At 42.9% G+C, this 24,093-nt stretch overlaps 1 protein-coding gene across 3 annotated transcripts in view; it reads left to right on the forward strand.

The window, feature by feature from the left end:
• The window catches only part of gphnb (gephyrin b), a 106,783-nt gene extending 83,563 nt beyond the window's left edge, over positions 1 to 23,220 (forward strand). The window contains exons 11-25 of one of the 3 annotated variants that reach the window (XM_037087031.1): positions 3,179 to 3,235; positions 6,480 to 6,522; positions 8,824 to 8,961; positions 11,801 to 11,893; positions 14,823 to 14,878; positions 15,397 to 15,516; positions 16,408 to 16,466; positions 16,923 to 17,076; positions 18,535 to 18,656; positions 18,807 to 18,894; positions 19,097 to 19,170; positions 19,613 to 19,680; positions 19,795 to 19,898; positions 21,190 to 21,286; positions 21,904 to 23,220. In XM_037087031.1, the coding sequence (XP_036942926.1) occupies positions 3,179 to 3,235; positions 6,480 to 6,522; positions 8,824 to 8,961; positions 11,801 to 11,893; positions 14,823 to 14,878; positions 15,397 to 15,516; positions 16,408 to 16,466; positions 16,923 to 17,076; positions 18,535 to 18,656; positions 18,807 to 18,894; positions 19,097 to 19,170; positions 19,613 to 19,680; positions 19,795 to 19,898; positions 21,190 to 21,286; positions 21,904 to 22,037 (1,407 nt within the window). In that variant the 3' untranslated portion in view covers positions 22,038 to 23,220. The remainder of the gene's footprint in view (positions 1 to 3,178; positions 3,236 to 6,479; positions 6,523 to 8,823; positions 8,962 to 11,800; positions 11,894 to 14,822; positions 14,879 to 15,396; positions 15,517 to 16,407; positions 16,467 to 16,922; positions 17,077 to 18,534; positions 18,657 to 18,806; positions 18,895 to 19,096; positions 19,171 to 19,612; positions 19,681 to 19,794; positions 19,899 to 21,189; positions 21,287 to 21,903) is intronic. The other 2 variants (XM_037087032.1, XM_037087034.1) reach the window with 2 other exon arrangements.
• Positions 23,221 to 24,093: the final 873 nt, after the last annotated feature.

The raw sequence follows: 24,093 nt of genomic DNA on the forward strand, positions 1-24,093 counted from the left end.
CGCTGACCTGTAGACACCGCCACTCGCTCGTCAGCACATTGATGTCCCTGGAAGATCTCCATGACAACCCACATGTCGAATGATTAGTGTTTCTGGATCCGAGGCTTCTGGGATTTGTGTGTGTGTGTGTGTGTGTGTTTCAGGCCCCAAATCGTCAGACACACACGCCCAGATGCGTCAGCGGTGCTTTTTCAGTTACTTTATTTCTATTTTATTCCATCTATTTTTGCTTACCAAGGGAGCTGCTTGTGTTTGCGTGTGTGACGTGTGCGTGTCAACATTTGCATCCCCTCATATGAGCTCAATCTCTTCTCACACTGAGTCACCAGTAACGGGGGGATTATTGCAGTGGAGGTTAGATTAGAAAAAACGAGTGCGAGAGTGTGAGACAGTCTGCTTTTTTCTTTTTTTTCTTTTTTTTACCTCCCTCCCCATACGTCCGACACCACATTCCTGCTTCTGCACTCATTCCCCACATCCTCACCTCCTAACTCACCCACCTCCCCCATCCCCTGTAGCTTCACCACCGTGTTCATCTTTGTATGCAAACTCTCCCTCCCCCTCTTCCCATGGCTCTCTGATGGTATGATCTTTTCTACTTAGCTGTTTTTTTGTTTGTTTGTTTTTTTTGCCATACTGAGGTCTTGTTTTCCACCCGTATCAGTCTTAGTGTCATCACTCCACACTGCATCAAGGTTTTTCCTAGCTGTTTCTTAGTTAAACGGTGACTGTACTCAAGATTAATGATGCATTACTATAAAAGGCGTATGTGAAGTTAGGAAGTAGAAAACTTGTGATTCATGTGGTTTTCATCTGTTTGTGTTTAAAGAGCCAGGTAGTGAGATTCTGATGTAACTGCTGTGCGTTAATCGTGTCATTTTCTATTCATTTTAGATGTCTTTTGTAGTTCTTTTTTAAGCAAGGCACACCTTGTACGAAAAAAAAAATGTCCTAGCTGTCGATCGTTAGCTCTCACATGTGCTTTTCAATGTCTGCAAGTTTGATCTGTGTGTCTTGCTGTAGCTGTATTTAGCTCCCTTAATCCCCATCTTTTTTCTGTCTCTTTTTTTCCCATCACACCTCTCCCTCTCTCTATACGAGGGCTGTGCAGTTGTGGCACAAATCTCCTAGCAACCACAGCTGGCGCCATCACGGAGGTCCACTGGAAAATAGGCTGTATGCAAAAAAAAAAAAAAGAAATGTCAGAAATAGCAAGTGAGCTGAAAGAACAGACAGCAGATTGTAAAATCAATACCTCCCGCATTTAGGTCAGTTCTAGTAACGTGAAGACTTCAGGATCTCTACTCAAACACAAAGGAGTTGTATATTGAGAATAGTAGGCTCAAGTAGGTCAGCTAGGTCAGATTTCTTTTCAGTTAAAGCTGTTTCACAACTTTGCTGCTAATTAATGTTAGCTTGTGTTCAAATCCAGAAGTTGAAGAATTGATTTACCTGGACTCATGCACCCATTACTGCTGAGATTACAAATACTGAAGGAAATCTCTGGTGTCACTGGCTATAAACTTCAAATTACGACACTCTCTCTCCCTCTAGAGTCACTTTTTTAAATATATGGAAATTCCTGGTAGACTTTCAAAATAAAGCCTAGTTAACTTTGTGAAACACTCAGGCTTTGGTTCAGGTGCTACCTGGTCAGGGTTAGGACGCTCAGTTGCATTATTTTACATAACTGTCATTACATAATTATGTACTGTGACTTACTTACAGTACATAACTTCCAAAAACAAATCAGTGTTGTTTCTTGGTTACATATGGCACGCAAACTCCGCCATGTCGGTTTTATCCACACTTCTTAGAATAAAGTGTTACCAAATAATCTGTGTAAGGTTTTGACCATGAAGGCACGTTGGTAGCATCAATTCATTGTTGGTATTTCACTGGCTTTGTTGACTTGTAGAAAAATCTATAACAAGACAAATATCATTATCTCCTCTCCACACTTATTAGCTGTTTTTATACTTGGCAGCAAGCCGCCAATTTCGCTGTCCTTTTTCAGGCCAGGTCCGCGGATTTAGACAGAAGGCAGTATGTTGGGGGTCTGTTTTGAGATGGGTGGAGGCAACGATGACGTGTACTGTTGTGCGACCCACAGGGAGTTTTCAAACCAGGAAACAACTGTTCACAGCAGTCAGTCCATCACTTCGTCCACGGACCTCAAGATAAACTGGACAGCTGCTGAGATACGGGAGATGCTAACGTCTCCTCAGTCTCTGTAGCTGTCTTGGTTGTCCACTTGTTGTTGTAGCAGCAAGCTACTAAGCTACTATTGGTCACTACTAAATTAAAAGCCCCCCCCGCTAAGAACCCAGTTCTGAACTCCAATGAGGTGCAATGTAAAGCTCTTATTTAGATGACAAATTCAACCTGCTTCCTGTTGTTGTGAGGCAGCTAACGGTGGGGGCTAGGCGCTCTGCCACATGCTTCCTTTAATAGCAGGGGTTTAACATGGGCCTCGGGTCTATAAATATATAAGTAAATCTATCAAGTGTCGCCACATTTAAAACCACGGTAGGGGGGGAAACACCCATGACGAGGCAGTGGCCGTTCATGATTATGCTGCATCCCGCCGGCCTTGAGAAGGCAGCTCACTTTTCAAGCCCAACTTTGTGCTTCACGTCACGTCACATGTTCACGCCTACCCCAGTGGCGGCTTGTTGGAAAAGAAGGAATATTACACCTCCCTTTCACATGGACAAGGCAGCAGATTGCAGCCTTTACCTTGCTGCAAATGTGCCGCCTTTTCTATCTAAACGGGGCTGTTGTTGGCCGAGTCGTTCCTTCCAGGTCAAGAACCGTTCCAACATCTTTTGAGCGAGTTGTACAATCCAAGCGCTGGCTGCTCATCTACAGTGTTCAGAGGCTCACAGGGCCTCCAGTATGGCTGCCACAGGGTGCATTATGCCTCCTGACAGCCCACTATGCTTTCCTTCTTTCTACCTTTTCTTCCTTTCTATCTCCGTTCTCTCCTTGCTGCTCCTCTCCCTCCCCCTGCTATAGGGTTGCTTGTCGTAGTGGATGCCTGTCTTTGTCTGTTTGTCCTCTCGTCCGTCTGTCAGTCTGTCCTGTCTGTCTGTCTGTCCTGTCTGTCTGTCTGTAGTGTTGTGGTTGCCGGGACAGATGCACTGATGCCTGTGATTCGATGCTTTATCTCCACTAGCTCCAGTGTAGGTTGGAGGGGCTTAAAGATGATCGCAGGAGGACCTTCAGCTCTCGAGTAACTATCCCGCCCCCTCCCCCTCCCCCCTCCCCCCCCTTTTTCCTCCCTTCCCTCACCCTCCTCCGAGGAGCGCGCAAAACAAACGCCCCGCTCTGTGTCCCACCCCCCACCTCCTCCCTTTCCTCCTCCTCCTCTTCCTCCCCTTCCTCGCTTGCCTAGCTTTCTCTCTAGCTCTCGCTCACTCTCTCTGTCTCTCTCTCTGTATGTCTCTCTATCTGTGCGTCTGTCCTTCACTCTCATCACTGTCTCACTTTTTTCTCTGTCCGGTCTGTTAGGATTCTTCCTCGCTCACTTTTTTCTGTCTTTCGTCATTCACTTTCTCTCTCCTCTTCCTCCATCTGTCTGTCCGCCTCTCTCTGTTTCTGTCTTCTCCGGTTAACATGCTCTGCTTTCAGTAGCTCTGTCTGGTGTGCTGGATGTCTGTTAAGTAGATGCCATCAGGCCGCCTCTAGTGGTCTTTATTGTTTTTGTTCTTTTTCTTCCTGTTTTCCCTCCTTTCTGCTGTGTCTCGGCTCTGTAGTTTAGTGAAGTCTGTCCAGTCCGTGCTTCCTGTTTTCGTTTTGTTTCTTTTTCTTTCCGGGCTGTGGGACCACGTCATGCTGATCCACCATCCTTCCACGCTCTCCCTCTCTCTCTCTCTCTCTCTCTCTCTCTCTCTCTCTCTCTCTCTCTCTCTCTCTCTCTCTCTCTGTCTCTGTCTACCTACCTGTTGTTATTTTCTATCTCTCTGTCTCTCCATCCCTCCTCCTCCTCCTCCTCTTCCTCCTCCTCCATCCCACCCACCTTGCCCCACCTCCCATCTCTCCACCCTCTCACCTTGGCTGTTTGGTGCCCAGTGGTGTCACAGTATTAGCCTAGTTATGATTGCGGTGAGGGAGGGGAGGAGGGAGAAAGGGGTGGGTTGTTGGGTAGAGAGACCTTCACCTTCACCATGGGTGTTTGGGTTCTCCATACACCACACACTGCCCACACCCAGCTTATGCGATGTTAACGGCAGGTCGCAGAGGTAATTGAGATGCAGCAGTCGCAGCAAAGGTAAAGCAGGTGAGGGCAGGCAGAACATGGCTGACAGACAACCAGGCAATTAATGATGTCAGTCAAAACACCTGGACGAAGGCAGACAGGCCAGCGAGTAGGCAGAAACGACAAATGGAGAGCTAAAAATTCCCCCCAAATTCAACTCAACATTGGCCAAAAGACCGTTTTTAAGGGAAACAAACTCTCATGTAAATATCTGCCTCGAATTTTGGCATCAGATTTGTTTTGTTTATAATTAACTGCTTTCGCTGCACCCGGACCGACTGTATGTCGGTGTGGTTGTATAAGGAAAAACCTTCTTCCGAGCCAAACCTTGATAAATTTCGACTTGATGATTCTCCTTCCCTTACCGAGTCATTCCCTGAGGCTGAGCTTCACAAAAGCGTCTTCTTCACAAGGAGCTTGAATCTGTTGCATCAGTGCAAAGGTGTTCTGTTATTTTTCTATAAATACCACGAACAAACAGCTCATCACAAGGAGGTCGGCGGCTCCTAACAGCAACGGTGATGTGAAAAAGGGACCGCTGGTGCCTCCATGTACCACTCCTTCCGGCTATTTTGGTAATCATTAAATCAGTTTTAGCATACTGATAATAAAGGAGTCTATGTTATCACATCACAACTTTGTTAATGTGGAAAATTGTATGGGGTTTTTTTTCACTCCTTTACACAACCCACTCGCCAGAAAGAAATGTTGGCACTGTTTGTCTCTACAAACCGCAGATGTGTTAAAACTTCACATTTCTTTATGTTGCAGTTTTATGTTTCTTTAGGTAAAATCTTTCACGATATGTTGTGACAACGCTGTGCTTATGAGCTGAATAGGTCTGGTCACAAAAACTATTTGGTCAGGGTTTGGACAAGATAAATAAATTGCCTGTTTTTATCGCCACAAACGCGGCTGCAGAAGGCCCAAACTTCCTATAATAGTGTTTTGTGTCTCGTGACTGGACAATAGACCGAGAACTCCTTAAAATAATCCAGTTGCATCACATGTACAACTGTTATATCACTGTGGCCCCTCGTCAAAAATATCCAGTGGTTTCACATGTCGAATGTTGAAAAACAATCCGGAACTGTGGTCACTGGCTTGGCAGCCTTCTCGCATGTAAATTGTCCCCTCCGCTAACCGATCTGAATGTCAGGTCTCACACATGCGAGGACATTTTCTTGGGCTTTGGCAACACCGATCTACATTTCACGTGTCTTCTGACATTTTGTAGGCCAAACATCTAATCTGTTAAAGGAGAAAGTAACCAATAGATTAACAGGCATTGAAAATATTTGAATTCGCAGTCCAACTATATTGATTTCTTGTAATTACAACAACATTAAACTGCTCTGTGACCGCTAACAATCAGGATAAACTTCACTTCCCACTAGCACTGTGTTGTGAGGAATTGGGACAAGGCATCAGTGTCTCTTTCTGACAGGAGGAAACAGGGTTGATAGGGAATGTGGTCTTTGTTTCATCTCCGCCGTGGATTCCTTTTGTTGTACTTCTTGGCAGAGACAATCAATTTGGCGCCAGCTTGAATTCTGTTTGTTCTCCGTTCACTCGCCAACAGTTTGCCGCCGTCTCCAGATGGTTTTTGGGAAGCTCAGCCCAGTTTTAACCCACTCCGCTCTCCTCCCCACCTTACCTTGATAGATTACGAGTAGCTGAGCGCTCAGCGACTTCCAGAGAAACCCTGCACCACATCTGAACAGCCACTCTATAACTATACTCAACACTACATTTCCACTACATTTGATGTTAGCTCAGTTAATACATCTTGTTATGACATTGTGATACGATATTGTCACTCTGTATGTTGTTGCCTTTGTCCGTGTATATATTCCTCTATATAGTGCTCTAATCTGATAGTGATGTGACGTGTCAGTGCATTTATCAGTGTGAATATCACCTGTGATGCGATGGCGTTAGTGTACAGTAAGTGACGATAATGGCAATGCGGGAGATGCAGCCATCTCCCAACAAGCAGGACAAAGTGCACAGTGTAGTGTGACACGGCTCTTGCCACTGCTTCTGACTGTTGTATAAACAGCTTCTCATCTCAAGCATGTCAAAAGAGCAGCACAGTTTATCTCAAATTACCACTACCTCTGCTCTCTCTCTTCCTTTTCTCTCTCTCTCTCTCTCCCTCTCTCTTTCTTCTTGCCCTCCATCTCTCTCTCCCCGCTCGCTCTCTCTCCATCTTTAGGTGCAGTCACGATGCAGCAGCAAAGAAAATATCCTAAGATCAAGTGAGTACTAAGTTTACAGTTCAAGAGCAATATCTCTCTCTCTCTCTCTCTCTCTCTCTCTCTCTCTCTCTTTCTCTCTCTCTCTCTCTCTCTCTCTTTCTCTCTCTCTCTCTCTCTCTTTCTCCATCTGTTCCCTGTGTGTCACATCTGTGTGCGCTCCCAAACACACATAAATAGATTTCAAATGCGCATGTGTTGTGACAATGCGAGGATCCGTTTGTGTGTTTGGCTGTGTGTGGCTGCCGTGTTCCTGTGCGTGTGTGTGTCTGTGATGTTTTGCCAGAGGTTGTTAAGCCTCATGTTAAGCATCGGAATATGCTGTGGAAGCGTAAGTGTATGTTTAAAGGAGAGGAATTGGGTCAAGGGAAATTAAAGCACAGCACCTATTCTTCACTGAGAGGCAGAGGGAGAGCGAGGCAGAGAGATATAAAAACGAAAGGGGAGAGAGAGCAGATTACATATTAGTTACACCACGCTTTGTTCCTTTTACCTTTGGAATTATTAGAGAGGTATTATTAGCGCAACATCGCTGCTATCGAGCACCGCTATCATCCAGCTGTGTGACTATTTCTTGCCAATCCCTCCTCGTGGCATTCAGATTGTCTTATTGCACATGTATGCGCAGGGAAAATAAATCACATTAATCCAGTTATCTTGGTGACAGTGACGTGGAAACACATTAGATCACGTGTGTTTTCTTTTGTAACTGTAGCATGAGTGCATATATATATCATTTTCCTTAGTTTTGAAATTTGACCTTTAAAGCAAACCCACTGCGTTTAGATCAGTTTTTTGTTTTTTTTATGGCTCTCAGGCCAAAAGTTTCTTAAAATACTGCTTTTGTCTCCAGAGATAGTTGAGTGGTTCAGTTCCCCGGCTTTGGAGACACATGTCTCGGGATTGAGTCCCAGCAGCGTTCTCTCATCTCTCTCTTAACTTTCAAACTGTCTAAATTAAGAATTAAAATGCTTAAAGTGGGTGTTTTTCCGATTGATCATAGGCTCACATTTTAAAGTTCAGGTCTAGAGCTGTGTGTGAAAATCCCTCTTTTGCAGAATACTTACTTATTTATGTCATGTGTAAATACAGTTGTGGAAAGTAGTAAGGCGCGGTCCACGTGTACACATGTATTTCATATAACGTAGCTTTGCTTATGCATTCTGGCCCTTGGTGCACATGTAAACAGTGTTTTGGGTTATTGAAGATGGAGCTTTTGGAAAACTCCCTCCAGGGAAAAGACATTCAGAAACTAAACTTTTGGGAAACAGAGATTTTGGGAAATGACGTAGACACCCACATTCGCTTCCTAATCAACTCTTACCAGTCTATGTGGCATCATTGGCAAATATGAGCTAAGAGTATGATATTGTGAGTAGATGTTATATGTAGAGAAAGGTACATTGAAATGAGAAAGTGAGAAGAGACAAAAAGGCTGCTGACAACTCTGTGAGAAGTACTCATGTTTCTCTCTGTCATCACTTTTGTCCTATGAGATATGATGCAACCAACCAACCACAGAGGTGTTTTCAGGTGCGTAGGGCGCTTATGGCTGAAGCGCTGCTCGGAATGATCAACTATAATCAACAGACAAATTATATGATATTATATGTTATTAAAGATAAAAACCTTAATAATCCAGGTTAGAATTCACATGCTACCTAGCAGATAGATTATAGATATAGTTAAACAACACACTGATGCATCGATCATGATAATCCGATAATATAATATACTACATATGAATGTGTCTTTCTGCATAATGAGTACATTCATATTTAATTTTATTATTTTATGTTATATGGGTATATTTTAATGCTAATACTTATTACTGAGCTCAAAATGTAAATGCTTGACTGTGCATTACTTCTAATGGACTATTTCTACTCTGTGTTATTGCTACTTTTCAGGTAGAAGATCTGAGTAATTCACCCACCTCTGTGTCAATATGCGCTCTCTCTAGTGTCTTAAAAACTAAAACACATAGAACAAATTCCAATAATTGCATTATTAAAGTAGAAAAATCCTCAACACCTGCCACTGATGACAGAAAACAACAACAAGTGTCAGACGCCTCAATTTACTGCTCACTATAAAGTCAGCTGTTAAATGAACTGGCTGATATCTAGTTGTCCTTTTGTATATTCCCCCATAAGTAGCAACACATTGCAGAACAGAAACGGCAAGGAGGTTAATTAGTTAGTTTTTAAAAAAATCAAATGTGTGTTTAATGTATTGAAATGTGTGTTTTTTTTGTGTGAACCTTTTCATGACAGTGTACCTAAATGCCACATGTCTACCCAGGTCACAGTGCAGTGGACATCACCAAGGTGGCCCGAAGGCACCGCATGTCCCCCTTCCCCCTCACCTCCATGGACAAGGCCTTCATCACTGTGCTGGAGATGACCGCCGTCCTGGGCACTGAGATCATCAACTACAGAGGTACAGATGACGGACGTTTCGCCCTGTCATGCTGCAGAAAAGCTTCACACTCGCTTAACTAAGCGCCAAATTTGCTAATCTCGCCCCCTTGGCATCTCTATTTTGTCTTTCTATTATGTCTGCTGACATCAGCCACTGAGCATGCTGGGACCTGTCACACCTTTCAGATCGATGCAGCAACATGCGCTCGCTAAGTTCACACGACAGCATTTAAACACTCTCCATCCGCAACTGGACACCTTACTGAATCAGCAGTCTCTGTCTGCATGCCACAGTGTCAGTCACGCCGACGATCAAATGCGCACGCGCACACACACGTGCGTGCACACACACATCTACTTTTGTCCTCTTAGTTACATGCTTAAGTTGCAAGTTAATTTTAGTTTTCACCTTTTTGTTTTTACAGTATTTCAATGTGATATGATCAGTTTTAATGTTTTCTAATGGATCTTTGTTGTTGTGTTTTAATGTATTTGCATGTCTAAACAGACATACACAGAGAAGCTAGTTTAGCACCTGCGGGTCTCGTCAGCCTTCTGGCGGAGTGCAGGGTGACACAGAGGCAGGCTGAGGAGCCAGAGGGGAAAACACACACTCTTTAATTCATCTCTGAAGATGGGGTAGCGAGGATTGGTGCAATAAGAGCCCGCGGCGCACATGACTTCTAGATCAATCATGGTAGAAGGAACACTTTTCCCATTCCCAGATGTAAAGTGATGTTTCATGTTCTCGGTGAGGAGAGTGAGTCGCAGGATTTGCAGGAGGACAGTGGGCTACGGACGAAAGGAAGATGGGATATGAGAGATGAAATATTCAGAAAGACAACAGCTGGAGCAGCTCCCCTGCTGGATTTAGAGGGGCCTGCGTGTGTGTGTGTGTGTGTGTGTGTGTGTGTGTGTGTGTGTGTGTGTGTGTGTGTGTGTGTGTGTGTGTGTGTGTGTGTGCGCGTATCATTTTTATGGTTTTTCTACAACAATACAACATGTTGATTAGTCAATTAGAAGTAGTAGGAGGAAGGTTTTGTTACCTTTGAACAACAATTTTCAAACCATGAGAAATACACAAGTTTGCTGAACGTAGCAGATGAGTTTTATTTGGTCTTTTGTTGCTAAATTCGGCACAGAGGATGTGGCTAGGTGAATAAAAATTAAAAATCGCTGTCATGTCACATTGATTTTTATCAGCAGTGATGGTTGTTTAATTGAGTATTCACCATCAGAGAATCATGTTTAACCACAGCATTGCTTGTGTTTATTCATAGCATACGTGCAAAGTGTTACTCGGCACACACTCAGGTAGTGTGTGAAGTAAATTACATTTCCTGATGGTCACCTGTGCAGATCAGTGTTGCAGTCAGGTTAATAAACAGAAGTGAAGATGATTCACGTTTTAATCCGAAAAGTTAAAGAGTAACCTTTGAGCTCTCTCTCGGTTGCTAAATGACCCGGGATCAGAGCAGAATCCCACACGACTCCAGCTGTTTATTCCTCCAGACAGTCTCTCTCTCGTCCACAGCTGGTCGACTCTTACTGTATGCTGTGCATTTAAGCTAACTAGCAATGGAAACGTTAGCTTCATATTTACTCCGCAGACAATGCATTTAATTAATCCTCTTAAGAAACACTTGGAAAGAAAGTGAATGAGCACATTTCCTAAAATGCATGCACGTTCATTCTTACTGTCCTCATATTAATTTGTTTCTTGAGGCACGAGCAGGATGAGTGATGTCACAATGCCCCTTGATTTAATGACTGTTATGTAACCCTTTGAAAAAGCTGCACCTCCACTCTGAGTCCTGTTTCTCTAAGCAATGTATGTTGTGCTTCGGCAACGAGACATCAGCTCTGTTCTATATATGTTCACAACTCAGCTCCAACACACAGTTTTAACAAGCTGTTTAGACAGCGGCTTGGAAGGAGAACACCAGAATATCTCATATGAAACGCCGCCGCCTTAAAAAAAGATGTAAGGATTGGACAACAAGCACGTGTGTCTTCCTCTGCCACTGGGCTGCATTATTTACAGCGGCTCGTTAAGACTGTCATCTAGTAAGCCGGCGTGTTGTATGCATGTGTGTGGGCGTCTGTACGTGCTCATGCATATTTTCTTTCCCCTTCAACTCATTGATATCAAAGCTAAGATCTTCATATTAACACCCACATAATCATAACATAAAGGCTCTGAGGAATGCTATATATAGCCACACAGCAGCTTAAGGTATTTTAGTGCCAGGATGTTTCTCCTCCACCCACTCTCCCCCTGTCTTTTTCTGTCTTTCTTCTCTTCCCTCACTCTCTCTGAGCCATTGTCTCAGTGCAGACTCTTTGTTCTGCCCACACAAATGTTTCCTGAGTGTTTTAAGTTGTCTGGCTGGTGGAAGTGCTCAGTGAAATCTGGATGGTCACTTGCAAGCCTCCACTTGTTGTCTGTGAATCGGTAGAGCAGAAATAGGAAAGTGTGTGTGTGTGTGTGTGTGTGTGTGTGTGTGTGTGTGTGTGTGTGTGTGTGTGTGTGTGCGTGCGTGCGTGTGTGTGTGCGTGTGCGTGTGCGTGTGTGTCTGTGTTTGCGTGTCCCTGTGTGCTGGTCAGGTGGTGAGTCATGCAGAGAGATCCTGATGCGCGGTGTCACACTATGTCTACATTTGAAACACACACACACACATATACATACACACCTCCGGCACACATGCCCCTCTGTATCTTCATCTGAGTCAAATGCACTGTCCCCCTCACCCTCTGTCTCTCTCTCTGTCTCTTCAGCTGTCACTCTCTCGCTCCACCACCCCTCACCCAGCTTCTCCTCCTCTCCTCACACCCATGTTCTTCCTCTCCTCCCACAGATGGGATGGGTCGAGTCCTGGCTCAGGACGTTTATGCCAAAGACAACCTGCCACCCTTCCCTGCTTCTGTCAAGGATGGTTATGCTGTGAGAGGTAAGGACCGTACAGTGTGGCGGGCGAAATGAAATATGTTCCCATCCGACTCAGATCACTTGCTTTTTCCTTTTCTTCACTGAAATAATGATAGAGAAGATGCAAATTGAATAAGATAAAAGCTGTGAAACAACAGTTTGAATATTCAAACTCAGGCCTCAGTTGCATCTAGCTTTAAAAGAAGTGTTTCAAAGTAGGCTACATCAGGACACCAATTCACACAAAAGGAGGTAGCTCGTTCTGCTCGTACAGCACAATGATTGTTCCCTAAAACCACAATGGAAAAGACCAAGATCCAACGCTGGTCCTTTGTAGTTCTTTTTGTGACATTTGTATCTTGAGGAACCTTTATGGAGCGCAGTAGAAGCTGCGAAGGCGGTCGTTGCATCAGCTGTCCTAATTGTTTGATTTCGTTAAACTGTATGAATGCTGGTACTGATTTTGAAACGCACGATTATGCCACACGTTCAGTTCTGTCCAGCTTTGCTGTCATTTTTTGAAAAACCAAATCTGACAGCAACATCTTACCGCTGTTCCGGCTAACAGCTAGTTTTGGGTAAATTCCAGCAGTCATTTGTTTCTTATCTGTGGCCCTACAGGTGGCCTTAATTAGGCTTCCAACCTGACGTTAAGGAAAGTGTTTTTATTAATCAGATACTGAAGCAATAGACATGCATTTTAAATGAGTGAGATGTATGGGCTACACTTTGAATTAACATAGGAAATAAAATTAAACTATATGTGAGCTAGTACCAGACACATGCATTTTCCATCTGGAAGTTGTTGTAAACAAACATTGTGATCAGTTAGAGTTGATTTCTTTAGTTTGGTCAGTGCTTTACACATATTACATCTTATTTAGTTAAGATGTTCCATAAGATTAGATGGTGCAGCCCAATTAAGCAAATTGCTAGTATGAAACTAGCTTGTACACACAGAGAGCTTCACACACAAACCTACTGATGGATTCACAAATTGCTTTGCCTGTCCTTGGATTCAACTTCTGCCAGACTTCAGCGTCCACGTGACGGAGTCTCTGTTTTGTTTTCTTAAGAGGAAGTTGCAGAACTAACCAGGCCAGTGTGTCTTTCCTCCTGTTCAAATGACCTGACTGTCCTAATTAGACATGAACAGGACACTGGGGCAGTAGAGAACTGCCTCAGGAGCCACGAACAAGCTTCTCCTGCCAGCGTGAACTGGAGAGAGATTGAGGGGGCTGTCCTCCATGGCTGCCAGGAGTCAAGTGGCAAGAGAGATGGGTTTTTGTTTAGAGAAATAGGTTTCAAAGAGTTTCTTTCTCACGGCTGCACTGACTCCTCAGAGCAGTTTTGTAGGTAAGATCTAGGAAAACTTGGTCGGCCTGTCTTGGTTAAGAAATCAGCCCGGCTGGGCGTCCCGGAAGGCATTGAGGGCCCTGTTAACCTGGAGAGCAATGTGGCAGCTTGTCGGCCCCGGGCAGCCCAAAAACTCTTCCATGTAACATCTGCTGTTGGCTCTTGCTGATGGGGGAGGAGGAGCAGAACACCGCAGGTCTCACTGGGTGTTATGCACCTGTCCTGAGGGCCTGGCGCCCGCCGAGGCATACATGTGCACATTTTGGAGATTTTAGAGCCTAGACTCTGGGGTGTGGAGGGAGCCAATAACCTACTGCTTCCTTCAGAACCAGGGTGTATTTTTGCTCTTTTACCGATCTGCAACATCCAGCTTTTGCCCTCACTGGATGCAAGAAATTATCAGGAGAGAGACGCTGCTGTCGAGTTATAAAGCCGACATTTCTTGAAGCGACAGTTCGGTCCAAAGTAAGAATCTGAAGTATTATTTATCCATCTGGATTGTTTGTGACTTGCCAAGTTTTGGAAATACTGGCCACGGAGACGACTGCCTGCTAAGAATCGAATGGAATTAGATGGCAGGGGATTTGTGGTACTCAAACTGCAAAAAACAATAAACGTTGTGAAATAAACAAGTGAAATCTCTTCCCAGAAATAATATCTTGTTTTCCACTGCTTTTGAGTTATAATTTTTTTGGGCCCTTTAAATGCCACAAACTAAGTGCCGTCTAGTTACATGATAACCCAGAGAAGGCAGACAACTCTCGGCCAATGTCCCCAAAACTTGCAGCGAACACTAGTGAAATCTAGAGGGATGAATAGCATAACAGTTGAAAATCAGTAATTTTGATTTGGGGGTTAACTGTCGTTTAATTTAACATCCCGGGAAGAATGAGCATAGAGTCCTTCTTACAAAGTGCTTCAGAGCTGGCTGACTCTGGGGGTTGGAAATAATGAAAGCATCATATTTTTATAGTGTCTGTTTGTCAAAAACTAGAAAAGAAAAAAGTTCTGTTTTCACTTCAACAGCAGATGTTTGTTGTCGTCCAGTGGGAAGTGTTTCGCAGTGAGAAGAGTGGCAGAGGTTATTTTGATAACAAGGAGGAGCATTTAATCATTTTTGTTGGTTTAGTTAAGGTTACGTGATAAACTGTGAAATTTAAGGGGTTTTTTCTCTCACCAAGGACACTTTTGCAGTGTCAAGAGTCTATTTTAAAGTTTTTTGGTGAGCTTCGTTCTCTGACCTGTGCGTTTGGTTTGTAAAAGAGTTTCCCCATTAGCTCAAGTAGACCATGTGGCTGTAGCTACACTGAAAGTGGCGCTGCTCTCTGTTCACCTCACAGGGCATGATTTTAGAAGTTTACACAGAGGAAGAGAGTTCAACTGAATTTTCAGCACTTAGAACACTGTCTCTGAAGATGTTTAATTAGAGAACAAAAAAATGTCACTGTTTGTCTCCCTCCTTCTCTTTTTCTGTCTGTTCATCCTGTAGCCCACTGAAATAAAATGACTCAACTAAATGACACACTCCTACACACGCACACACTCATTTTTCGGCTGCACACGTGTAATGCTGTTAAATCTTTCTTTTATTTCAGCGGCTGACGGCCCGGGCGACCGCTTCATCATCGGAGAGTCCCAAGCTGGAGAGCAGGTCCGCGCCCACGTTGACACTTAGACACACACACGCTTTCTCCAGCTCTCCAGAAAAGACCCCACACACACACACACACAAACACCCACACGACCTGTATATGAAAATAAAGCTCTTCGCTTTTGTCCTTCACCTCACGCCTTGACCGGCTCTAATTGCACACCAGTGTGTTCCCTTTGCAGGTGATGAAAAGCCCTTCGCCCCAAAGCAGGGCTCCGAAGTCAAAGTGCCGCCAGACTGTAAAACAGATTAGACCTCTGAGACAGGAGTAGGCTGCTGAGATTTATTGACTGCCTCGACCTCCCATCTTGATCTAAATCAGCACACATGCAAACATGTGCTCTCTGCACGTCTTCAGATCCTTCACTTTGTGTATTTATTTTCTCTCCATGCAGTTTGGTTACACTTCTGTTTTAGCTCAGAGCCGAAACAATTTTCGAAAGTCTGCAAGTCACTTATCATTAGTAACGAATCCTTCTTTGTAATTTGATTTCAGTCTTGTATTTCATCCTGTACAGCCCACCCACACAGTGATGCCTGGCCAGGTGATGAGGGTGACGACGGGCGCCCCGATCCCGTGCGGGGCCGACGCTGTAGTCCAGGTGGAAGACACCGAGCTCCTCCGCGAGTCTGAAGACGTAAGACCGACTTTCATCAAGTACACAGGCAGCATCATGTCCAAATCAGGGCATCGGTCAACTCAGTCTCAACCAGAATTTAGTCTGGCATCACCACACTCATTCACAAATGCACATTAGTCTAATCCCTCTCAATTCATTTTGGATTTTTTAATGGGAGCTCTCAGCAGGCACAGATCAAAATCTCCCTGGATGCATCTGGATCGACCTCCAACCGTTCAGAGCAACCAGTTGTGTAATGTAACGCTGAGCCACACATTGGTTCAGTTGGGGTGGTTCTTGGTCCCTTTCCAAGCAGGGAAAAATTGGCACCCTGGTCACAAACGTTCTCAAGAAAAAAGGCTTCACAGTGACAGAATCTGGAGTTATAACTGATAAGCACAGTTTGATCTGAGTTGTGTGACCCTGAATGGACCTCTGGACCGGACGCAATTAGTCTGACTGCCAATCAGAGCAGGGAAACGTGATGTATGACTTCAAATCCAGACTGGTGACACTTTTCAAACACCTAATATAAAAATGGGATTTTTACCAAATCTACCCGCGGAGCACTATGGGGCTCTCCACGGACCACACCTGGAGAAACACTGTACCAGAGAAATATTGCATTAACGCTTGATTTGCCTGACCTGGGCCTGAAATCTGTCTGAACAGTTCAGGGAACAGAGCAAATGAAACATGAGCTCAGATTCACCTGGTTCAGTAACTTGTAACTTGCATTTAATTTCACACAGTTACCGCTGTACATAGAGTCTTTACCAACACCTCAGCAACTGAAAATGGATTCTGGTAGTTTTAAACGTCGATGAGACGAAGGTTTGCCGTTCTGATCTGCATCTGTTCATGTCTGTTTTGTGGCTCTGACAACTGGTTTGTCTTGACTGTTTTCAGGGCACAGAGGAGCTGGAAGTAAGAATCCTAGTACAGGCTCGCCCCGGGCAGGACATCAGGTCAGTGTGTAATCCAAGCAGCATTTTAATTATGACATGCTGTAGAATTTGTAGACGATGTCAATTGTTACGTTAGTACACATCTCTAAGTAGTATCAAATTCATAGTAAATAGTTTATTTTAGGTGAAAAATTAATGAAGCGCAGTTTATTTTCAGTTATATTTCTGGCACCCTGCTTTCACTGTCATCATCATTTTTAATATTTATTGATATTTTATTGATTTATTTATTTGCATTTACATTACTGGTTCAGGCAGAGGAGAAAACACATACCTAAATACACTTAATGTCTCCACAGGTTTGTTTGTTTGTGCTACACTTGGGGGTCTCTGTTAGGTTACTGTCCAACCTTGCTCCTTAGATTTCACAATACACAGCGGGGAACATACAAACATTAACTGCACGATGCATTCTTCAGCCGTCCTCCCTCTCTCTCTCTCTCTCTCCGTCTCTAGGCCTATCGGTCATGACATCAAGCGCGGCGAGTGTGTGCTTGCAAAGGGCACTCACATGGGCCCGTCTGAGATCGGCCTCCTGGCCACCGTGGGAGTCACAGAGGTGGAGGTCCAGAAATTCCCCATGGTGGCCGTCATGTCCACAGGAAATGAGGCAAGCTTGTAGAAGTGTCATTTCACAACACAGCACACAACGATGCGGCGTCATCGGCTGACAGAGTACCTCGTTCGTGTTTATGCACAATCACCGCTGTTTGCGTCGACTGCAAACACCAGACCACCGCTCAGAGCCGAGTGTGCGCTCAGCCGTCTCACATGTGCTTTCAGTTGTTAGCGATGTGTTTATCTGCGACCAGGTGGTTTCCCTTTTAGTCACCGGGATCATGTTTGTGCATTTTCTGTGTCACTGATGTGCAGTTTCAATGACACAGGGTGTGTAACCTTCGTGGAGATCCTCAGAAGACCCCTAACACCTTGTTCTCAGCGTTGTGCAGATATGTCTGGATTGTATAAATCAGTGAGTCACCCACTTCATGGCCACATTGAGAACTGGTGAAGTGGTTTATTGTCTTCATCTCCCGTCCTTTAGTCAAGCGTATGAAAAAGAGGATTAGATACTTTGTCTTCTCATTTTTTACACTAGAAAAGCTCAAATGTCTGTGTAGCGCTGGTGTTTACAACTTGTACTATACAGTATGTCTGCCGACAACGCAACCTGCTAAATGAGAGTCAAGTTAATCAGTGGCATTGCTTTTTCCTTTAATAACTATATTAATTCGCAGTGCTTGTTGTTCCTGAGGTCTCAGAAGCAGAAGGGTCAGACTTCTAGTTCTGGTCTCATAAGTAGGGAGGTCAAGATGTATGAACTGAAATAATAGACGTACAATACGCTTTGAGACAATTTCCATTACATCATACTGAATTAATTCATGTGTTATAAACACTTGCCAGTAACTGATTTAGCAAGTTGTTGATATTCATGTAAACTTTAAACACTTCTTTGATTTACTCCGTCACTGTAAAATATAGTATAAGTAGTAAGTATCAAATTTTCACTTTTTTGTGTTTGTAAAAAACATAGAAAAAGAATCTGCCTTGAAAAAAATGCTCACTTGGTTACACACACCTTTTTCTCTCTCTCTCTTTTAAAAAATTTTATCTGACAAAAAAATCTACTGAAAAGAATGTTGTTGTTTTTTTCACAGAGAAAGAACATGAAACATTTTTTTCTCCTAAAAAGATGGAAAAAAAATTTAGGAACTCAGAAAGATTATCCTGGGTTAGGATTAAAAATGTTTTTTTTTCACCTGTCATAACAGTCAAAACAGGATAGAAATAATGTAGCTCAGACTTAGAGACTGGATCACCAGAAAAAGAGAACATTCTCACTTGGCCCTCAGTACAGCAGCAAGCTCAATATATTAATATGATAGAGGACAAGTATCTGAACCTGCTCTTCTCTGGCTGAATTATTTCTCTACCCACCAGACTTTCTGCCACTAAAGTATATTTTATGTATAATCCTGATCTGTTCCTCACCAGCATCTATTCAAAACAGGATGACTACAGTATATATGTGTTTCTTATGTTTAAATTCTTCTCATCGTAAAAGCTGCTGAACCCAGAAGATGACCTCCATCCTGGGAAGATCAGGGACAGCAATCGCTCCACTCTGCTGGCCACCATTCAGGAGCACGGCTACCCCACCATCAACCTGGGCATCGTGGGAGACAAGTACGCCTTCCTTACTCATTAAACCTCCGAGAATGATCTGGATGTACTTACCCCAGAATGAGCTGTCTGTTGTCCTTTTCTCTCCATTGATCTTGTCCTTCCCTGTGAGTTTTTAGTTAACATGGGTCTGTATATCTTTGTGCCCCGCAGCCCCGATGACCTTCTCAACGCTCTGAATGAAGGCATCAGCCGTGCTGATGTCATCATCACCTCAGGAGGGGTGTCCATGGGAGAGAAGGTATAATGACAGAGCAGGAAGTCATGACACTGTGTTTTGCTGACACCTGGTGGTGGAGGAGAGAAAGACAGCCCTCACTTTTGAGAAATTACACATATAGTAATTATTAATAAGAACCATGATTTAAAACTTGTTACTCTTAGGTGAGGGTCTGATTCTTCAAGGTATTTTTTAACTGTATGTTTGTTGAATCTCTTTTTAGGACTACCTTAAACAGGTGCTGGATATTGATCTTCATGCTCAGATCCATTTTGGTCGTGTTTTCATGAAACCAGGGTAAGAAAACTTTATTGTAAGGCAACTTTAAAAGTGCAAAATTTCAAATGTATCAATTCTTAAAAGGCAGTTGCAATAGAATGGATTTAATTTAAGATAATCAGTGTAAATATCAGATACTATTCATTTTGAATTGATCATATATTTTACACTTGAATGCAATAATAATAATAGTCTCCAGATTCTATCTTGATATAAGTTCAGTGTTTTTTTTTTCACCAGATTTTAATAATATTTTTATTGTATACATTTTGTCTGGGACTGAAAATACGAATGTTCTCTGCACCAAAAGACGTAACCTGCACACTGAACTTATATCAAGATAGAATCTGAAATAACAGTTATCCCTGACTCCCTCTCACAAGAGTAAAAACACATATTATATAGCACCGTTTTGTAATGTTTGAAAGCAAAATCAACATGTTTTGCTTTTTTTTTACAGTCTCCCAACAACATTTGCCACCTTGGACATGGACGGTGCTCGCAAACTAATCTTTGCCCTCCCAGGTAGTGTGTGAAGTTGAGAGTAAGAGTGATTCACGCCGCTGTTTCTGCAGAGATGTTACTCATATATTTCTCCCCCTCTTTCTTTCTCTCCCCTCTCTGACCGTCCGTCTGTCCTAGGAAACCCCGTGTCCGCTGTTGTCACCTGTAATCTTTTTGTCATCCCTGCCTTGAGGAAGATGCAGGGCATTTTGGACCCTAGGCCAACCATCATTAAAGCGAGGGTAGGATGCACAGGGCGACCAGGGCGGCCTGACTCTCTAGCCGAGACACACAAAGTTCATCATCTGTTGAGGAGCTGGTGGTCGAAGACAGGGTTTTGGCTTTTTTTTCTGTTTGTTTACCAGACAGAGTTTTTGTTTTAGCATTTCAGGTAGAACAAATTTTGTCAATCCTGTCGGGTGTCATTCAGAGACAGGTCGATGTCTTTATTATCAGTCGGGGAAAGAAAGTTTACACAAAATATCATTTCTCTTGGAGTGCAGATCCAACAAACCCCCAGCAGAGAAGAATTAGAAGTTCCAGGGTGCATCGTTGCAGTCCATTGCATCTTAACTTGTGACTTAATACTATTTTCACCACCCGCGTGATACATATTTATGAACACCATATTTTGCTTTGACTTGGCAGGGGAACCAATCACGGCCCACGCTGACCCGGAGGCCTACTCCCTGGTCATGAATATTCATAATCACAGAGTCAGAAAAAAAAACATAATAATAATGATATCACGAACACACACCAAACAGCCGCAGCTCTAGTCCCCAACCAGCATCATCAAGCGAGAGGTCTGGTCCCCTGCCATTATGGGTGCTATCCAGAGAGCTCTGCTACATCATCTGCTGTTAGAAAGCAGTTAGAAATCAACTTGAATGCATTACTGCCACTTAGTGGCGGGACTGATGGCCTGAAAGCACAGATGTAGCCAGATAATTTCCCTCAGCAGATGGCATCAGACCCGGGTCAAACAGCGTTCTGGAAAACCCTGCGCCTCTGCCAGTGAAGTTGGAAGAGTTTCCCCAGCACTCTGTTTGAACATTTGGCAGATCTTGGGTTTTTTACCTGAACTTATTATATGTTGGTGATGATCCAGATCTGGGATGTTTTACACTGAAAGAGTTCCATTTCTTCCTCTTTTTTTTAAAGCCGTAACTATTGTGCTACATTCATTTGCTGGAAAGAAACCTTGATATTCTCTAAATTATTCAGAAAAAAGGAACCTGCTTAACATGAAAGTCCAAAACTTTGGAGGGGTTTCTGGTGTGATTTCACCTGCTTCCAAGGTGAACGGTGAATTGAAAACATTTCGAAGAGGCCAAAACTCACAACTGGTAGTATAAAGAACAACCTAACTGTAAAAAATAAATACTTGTGCGGAGTTTTAAGCATCCAATGATAAAAAGAGCACCAGGATTCTTGGGAATTAAGTAAATGATTCTCCACTATATGAAAGTGTCATCGTCGACACAAGGGGTACCAGTCTATAATTTCACTTTCTTTGTTTTGATTCCCTAGTTGTCTTGTGATGTGAAGTTGGACCCTCGCCCTGAATACCACCGCTGCATTCTGACATGGCATCACCAGGAGCCTCTGCCGTGGGCACAGAGCACAGGTACAAAAAACTGAGGGCAGGATTCTGTAAAGGATTCTGTGTGACAGCCAGGCATCTGGATGAGGCGTTAACTGTTCACTGAGTTGCAGTGTACTTAAAGCAAGAAATGAATTGAGCCAGAAGAGATAGCTTTGAGAGATCCAGTTTTTCCTTAGAATACTCAAAGTAAACACATTTGTTAAACTGCAACCACTTTATAAAAACATTTGCCTCCAATTCAAATATACAATGCATTTTGGTGGCATTTTAAAGGGACAGTTCACCCCAAAATAGAAAATAAACTTTTTTTCCACTTACCTGTAGTTCTATTTATCCATCTAGTCATGAACTAGAGGCTAGCCAACTAAGCTAATTAAGCTAACTGTTGTTAAAATTCACTAGGGAAGAACAACATTATTAGATGCAACACTGTCACAGACCTCTCATCCATGACTACCTACACGCACGCCCCCTTCTGCGCCGAGTTACGATTAGCATTAGGCTCACACTGCAAAACGTAATAGCGTTTGTGGCCATTTTTAATCATGTTTAGAGACCACCCTGAATTTCCCCTCATGGGTTAGATTCTGATTCGAAAGTATTTTGTCCCCTCCCTCTTCCCGTCCTCTCTGCTGCAGGGAACCAGGTGAGCAGCAGGCTGATGAGCATGCGCAGTGCTAACGGGCTCCTGATGCTACCTCCAAAAACAGAGCAATACGTGGAGCTGCACAAGGGCGAGGTGGTCGACGTCATGGTCATCGGCCGGCTATGATGTCATCACGGAGGGACGGAGCGTCGGCGTCATATAGCGAGGGTTGGAATGGGTGGTTCACGGTGCATGTCCACATATCATTGACTATTCTGTAATATGCAACGGCACAGCTAGTTTTTATTGATTTGGATAACGTTGAGGTATAGTCAACATCTTGATCACAACCTAGATACATATGAAAAAATTAATTTAAAAAGATTATAGTATTTCAAACAAAGAAAATATAACTTTTAATGAAAAAATCTAATTATAAAAAGAGATTTATTCTGTAATATATTATTATGATTATTCTTATTATTATTATCATTATTCTTCTTATTATCATTATTATATTAAGGCAACTTCGTTCCTTTCATTGCAATTGCTTTGTGTGTTCAATGCTAGACCTTATCTATAGCAGTAGCATTTTAATAGACAGCTGTAGGTGCCTGCCAGGACAAAAAAAGAAAAATTATTATTTTCTCATCTTTAGTGGAAAAAAATAATCTGTTTTTTGAAAATGAAGAAAACAATGAGGAAGACTCCAGATTCCCCATGGTGCTCAGCTAAGAGGAAGAGGGGGCACATCAAGACCAATTCCTCTTTTGAGCGCCCATCAAGGTGACACTTCTGTTTTTCTCTCATTAGTATGCATCATAATGGCTTCACAAAGAGCTTTGCTTGTTGTTTATCTTGTGAGTCTTGTTTATGTGCGCAGTGCCAAATGCCTGGGCAGGGAAGAGGTGATGTTGGGATGGGGAGGTGGGGGGGCACACCCCAGTCTGCCCAGACCCTGAAGCTTCCTTATATTCACGGTGACCGGGTGTAAACTCTGCCCCAAAACCCCCCACCAGGGGCGAGCTGAACCTGGGAAAAATAATCTTTTATTTGATCAACTATTTAAGAATAAAAAAAAAGAAAGAAAAGAAACAGCTTCTTTAAGTGCTGACAGCCTTTTTAACCAACTTCACAAAAAATGTACAGAAAAAAATAAGAACCATATTGTACAGATATATGTGACCAGCACTCCTAAGGAAATTATTAAGCAATGAGGAGACATTGAACAACGCTGTACTATAACATTTTCTGTAATGATATGAAACTGATGAAAGAGACTAAGATAATAAAAATCCTTGATCATTATGTAAAAAAAGTTCTTGTTGGGTTTCCTTTTTTTAATAAAATATATCTAAAGAAAAAAAAATAGTGATTTTCTTCTTTGGTGCTAAACATTTGATAGGTGGCGGCCTGAAGGTTGGAAAAGTGTATGAACTTTGAATGAATGAATGAGTCACGGTGTTACCTTCTTTACCAAACAACATCGAGATCAATGAGCCAAGCACCACAGCGGAAATGGTTCCCAAATGTGAGCATGTGTAACTGCATTAATATAAAGGTTTTCAGAAAAGGCCTTTATAGTCAGTAAAAACATTTTCTTTTTGCAGTGGTGGAAAGTGGCTGAAAACTATTTTTGAGAGCTTGTACTTAAATATTTCCATTTTATGTTTATTTGTACTTCTACATAAAACTGGGTGTGTCTGCCATGTATAAACTGTCTAGAGCAGTTGTAGCATTGCTAATGTTAGCCATGTTAGCCTCAACCTCTGCAATTTCACCAATGGTTGTCTGAGGAGGAGGTCGTGTCAGAGTCTCCAGTGTGACTCAGATAATGTGCGCACACTTGGAATGATAATACAGATAACTGGCTACTATTTTTCAGTAATACATAGCTGGCTAGTTTGCCATTGTGGATAGGTGCTGCACAGTGATTTAGCATACTGTTAGGTTAGCTTGCTCACCTGCTTGCACAAGGAATTATGGGTAGACCATCATTAATATTGTGAAAATGTAATGTTTTTGTTGTTTTTTTACATCTTTGTCTTCTAATATTTTGGATTCGTGTTCATTTTTCATTTCAGACGCATTAAAAAAATGTTTCATGTAAAAATGTTATATTAATGATACAATGATTTGACGGCCCTCCTGAAGTAACTCCGAGGACGCCCTGTTGAAGACTCTGCTGTATTATATGACAGCTAATGTTACTTGGAGGTTAAAGTTTTACTTAACAACCACT

Source organism: Acanthopagrus latus, chromosome 22 (genome assembly GCF_904848185.1).
Source record: "Acanthopagrus latus isolate v.2019 chromosome 22, fAcaLat1.1, whole genome shotgun sequence".
Taxonomy (NCBI): Eukaryota; Metazoa; Chordata; class Actinopteri; order Spariformes; family Sparidae; genus Acanthopagrus; species Acanthopagrus latus.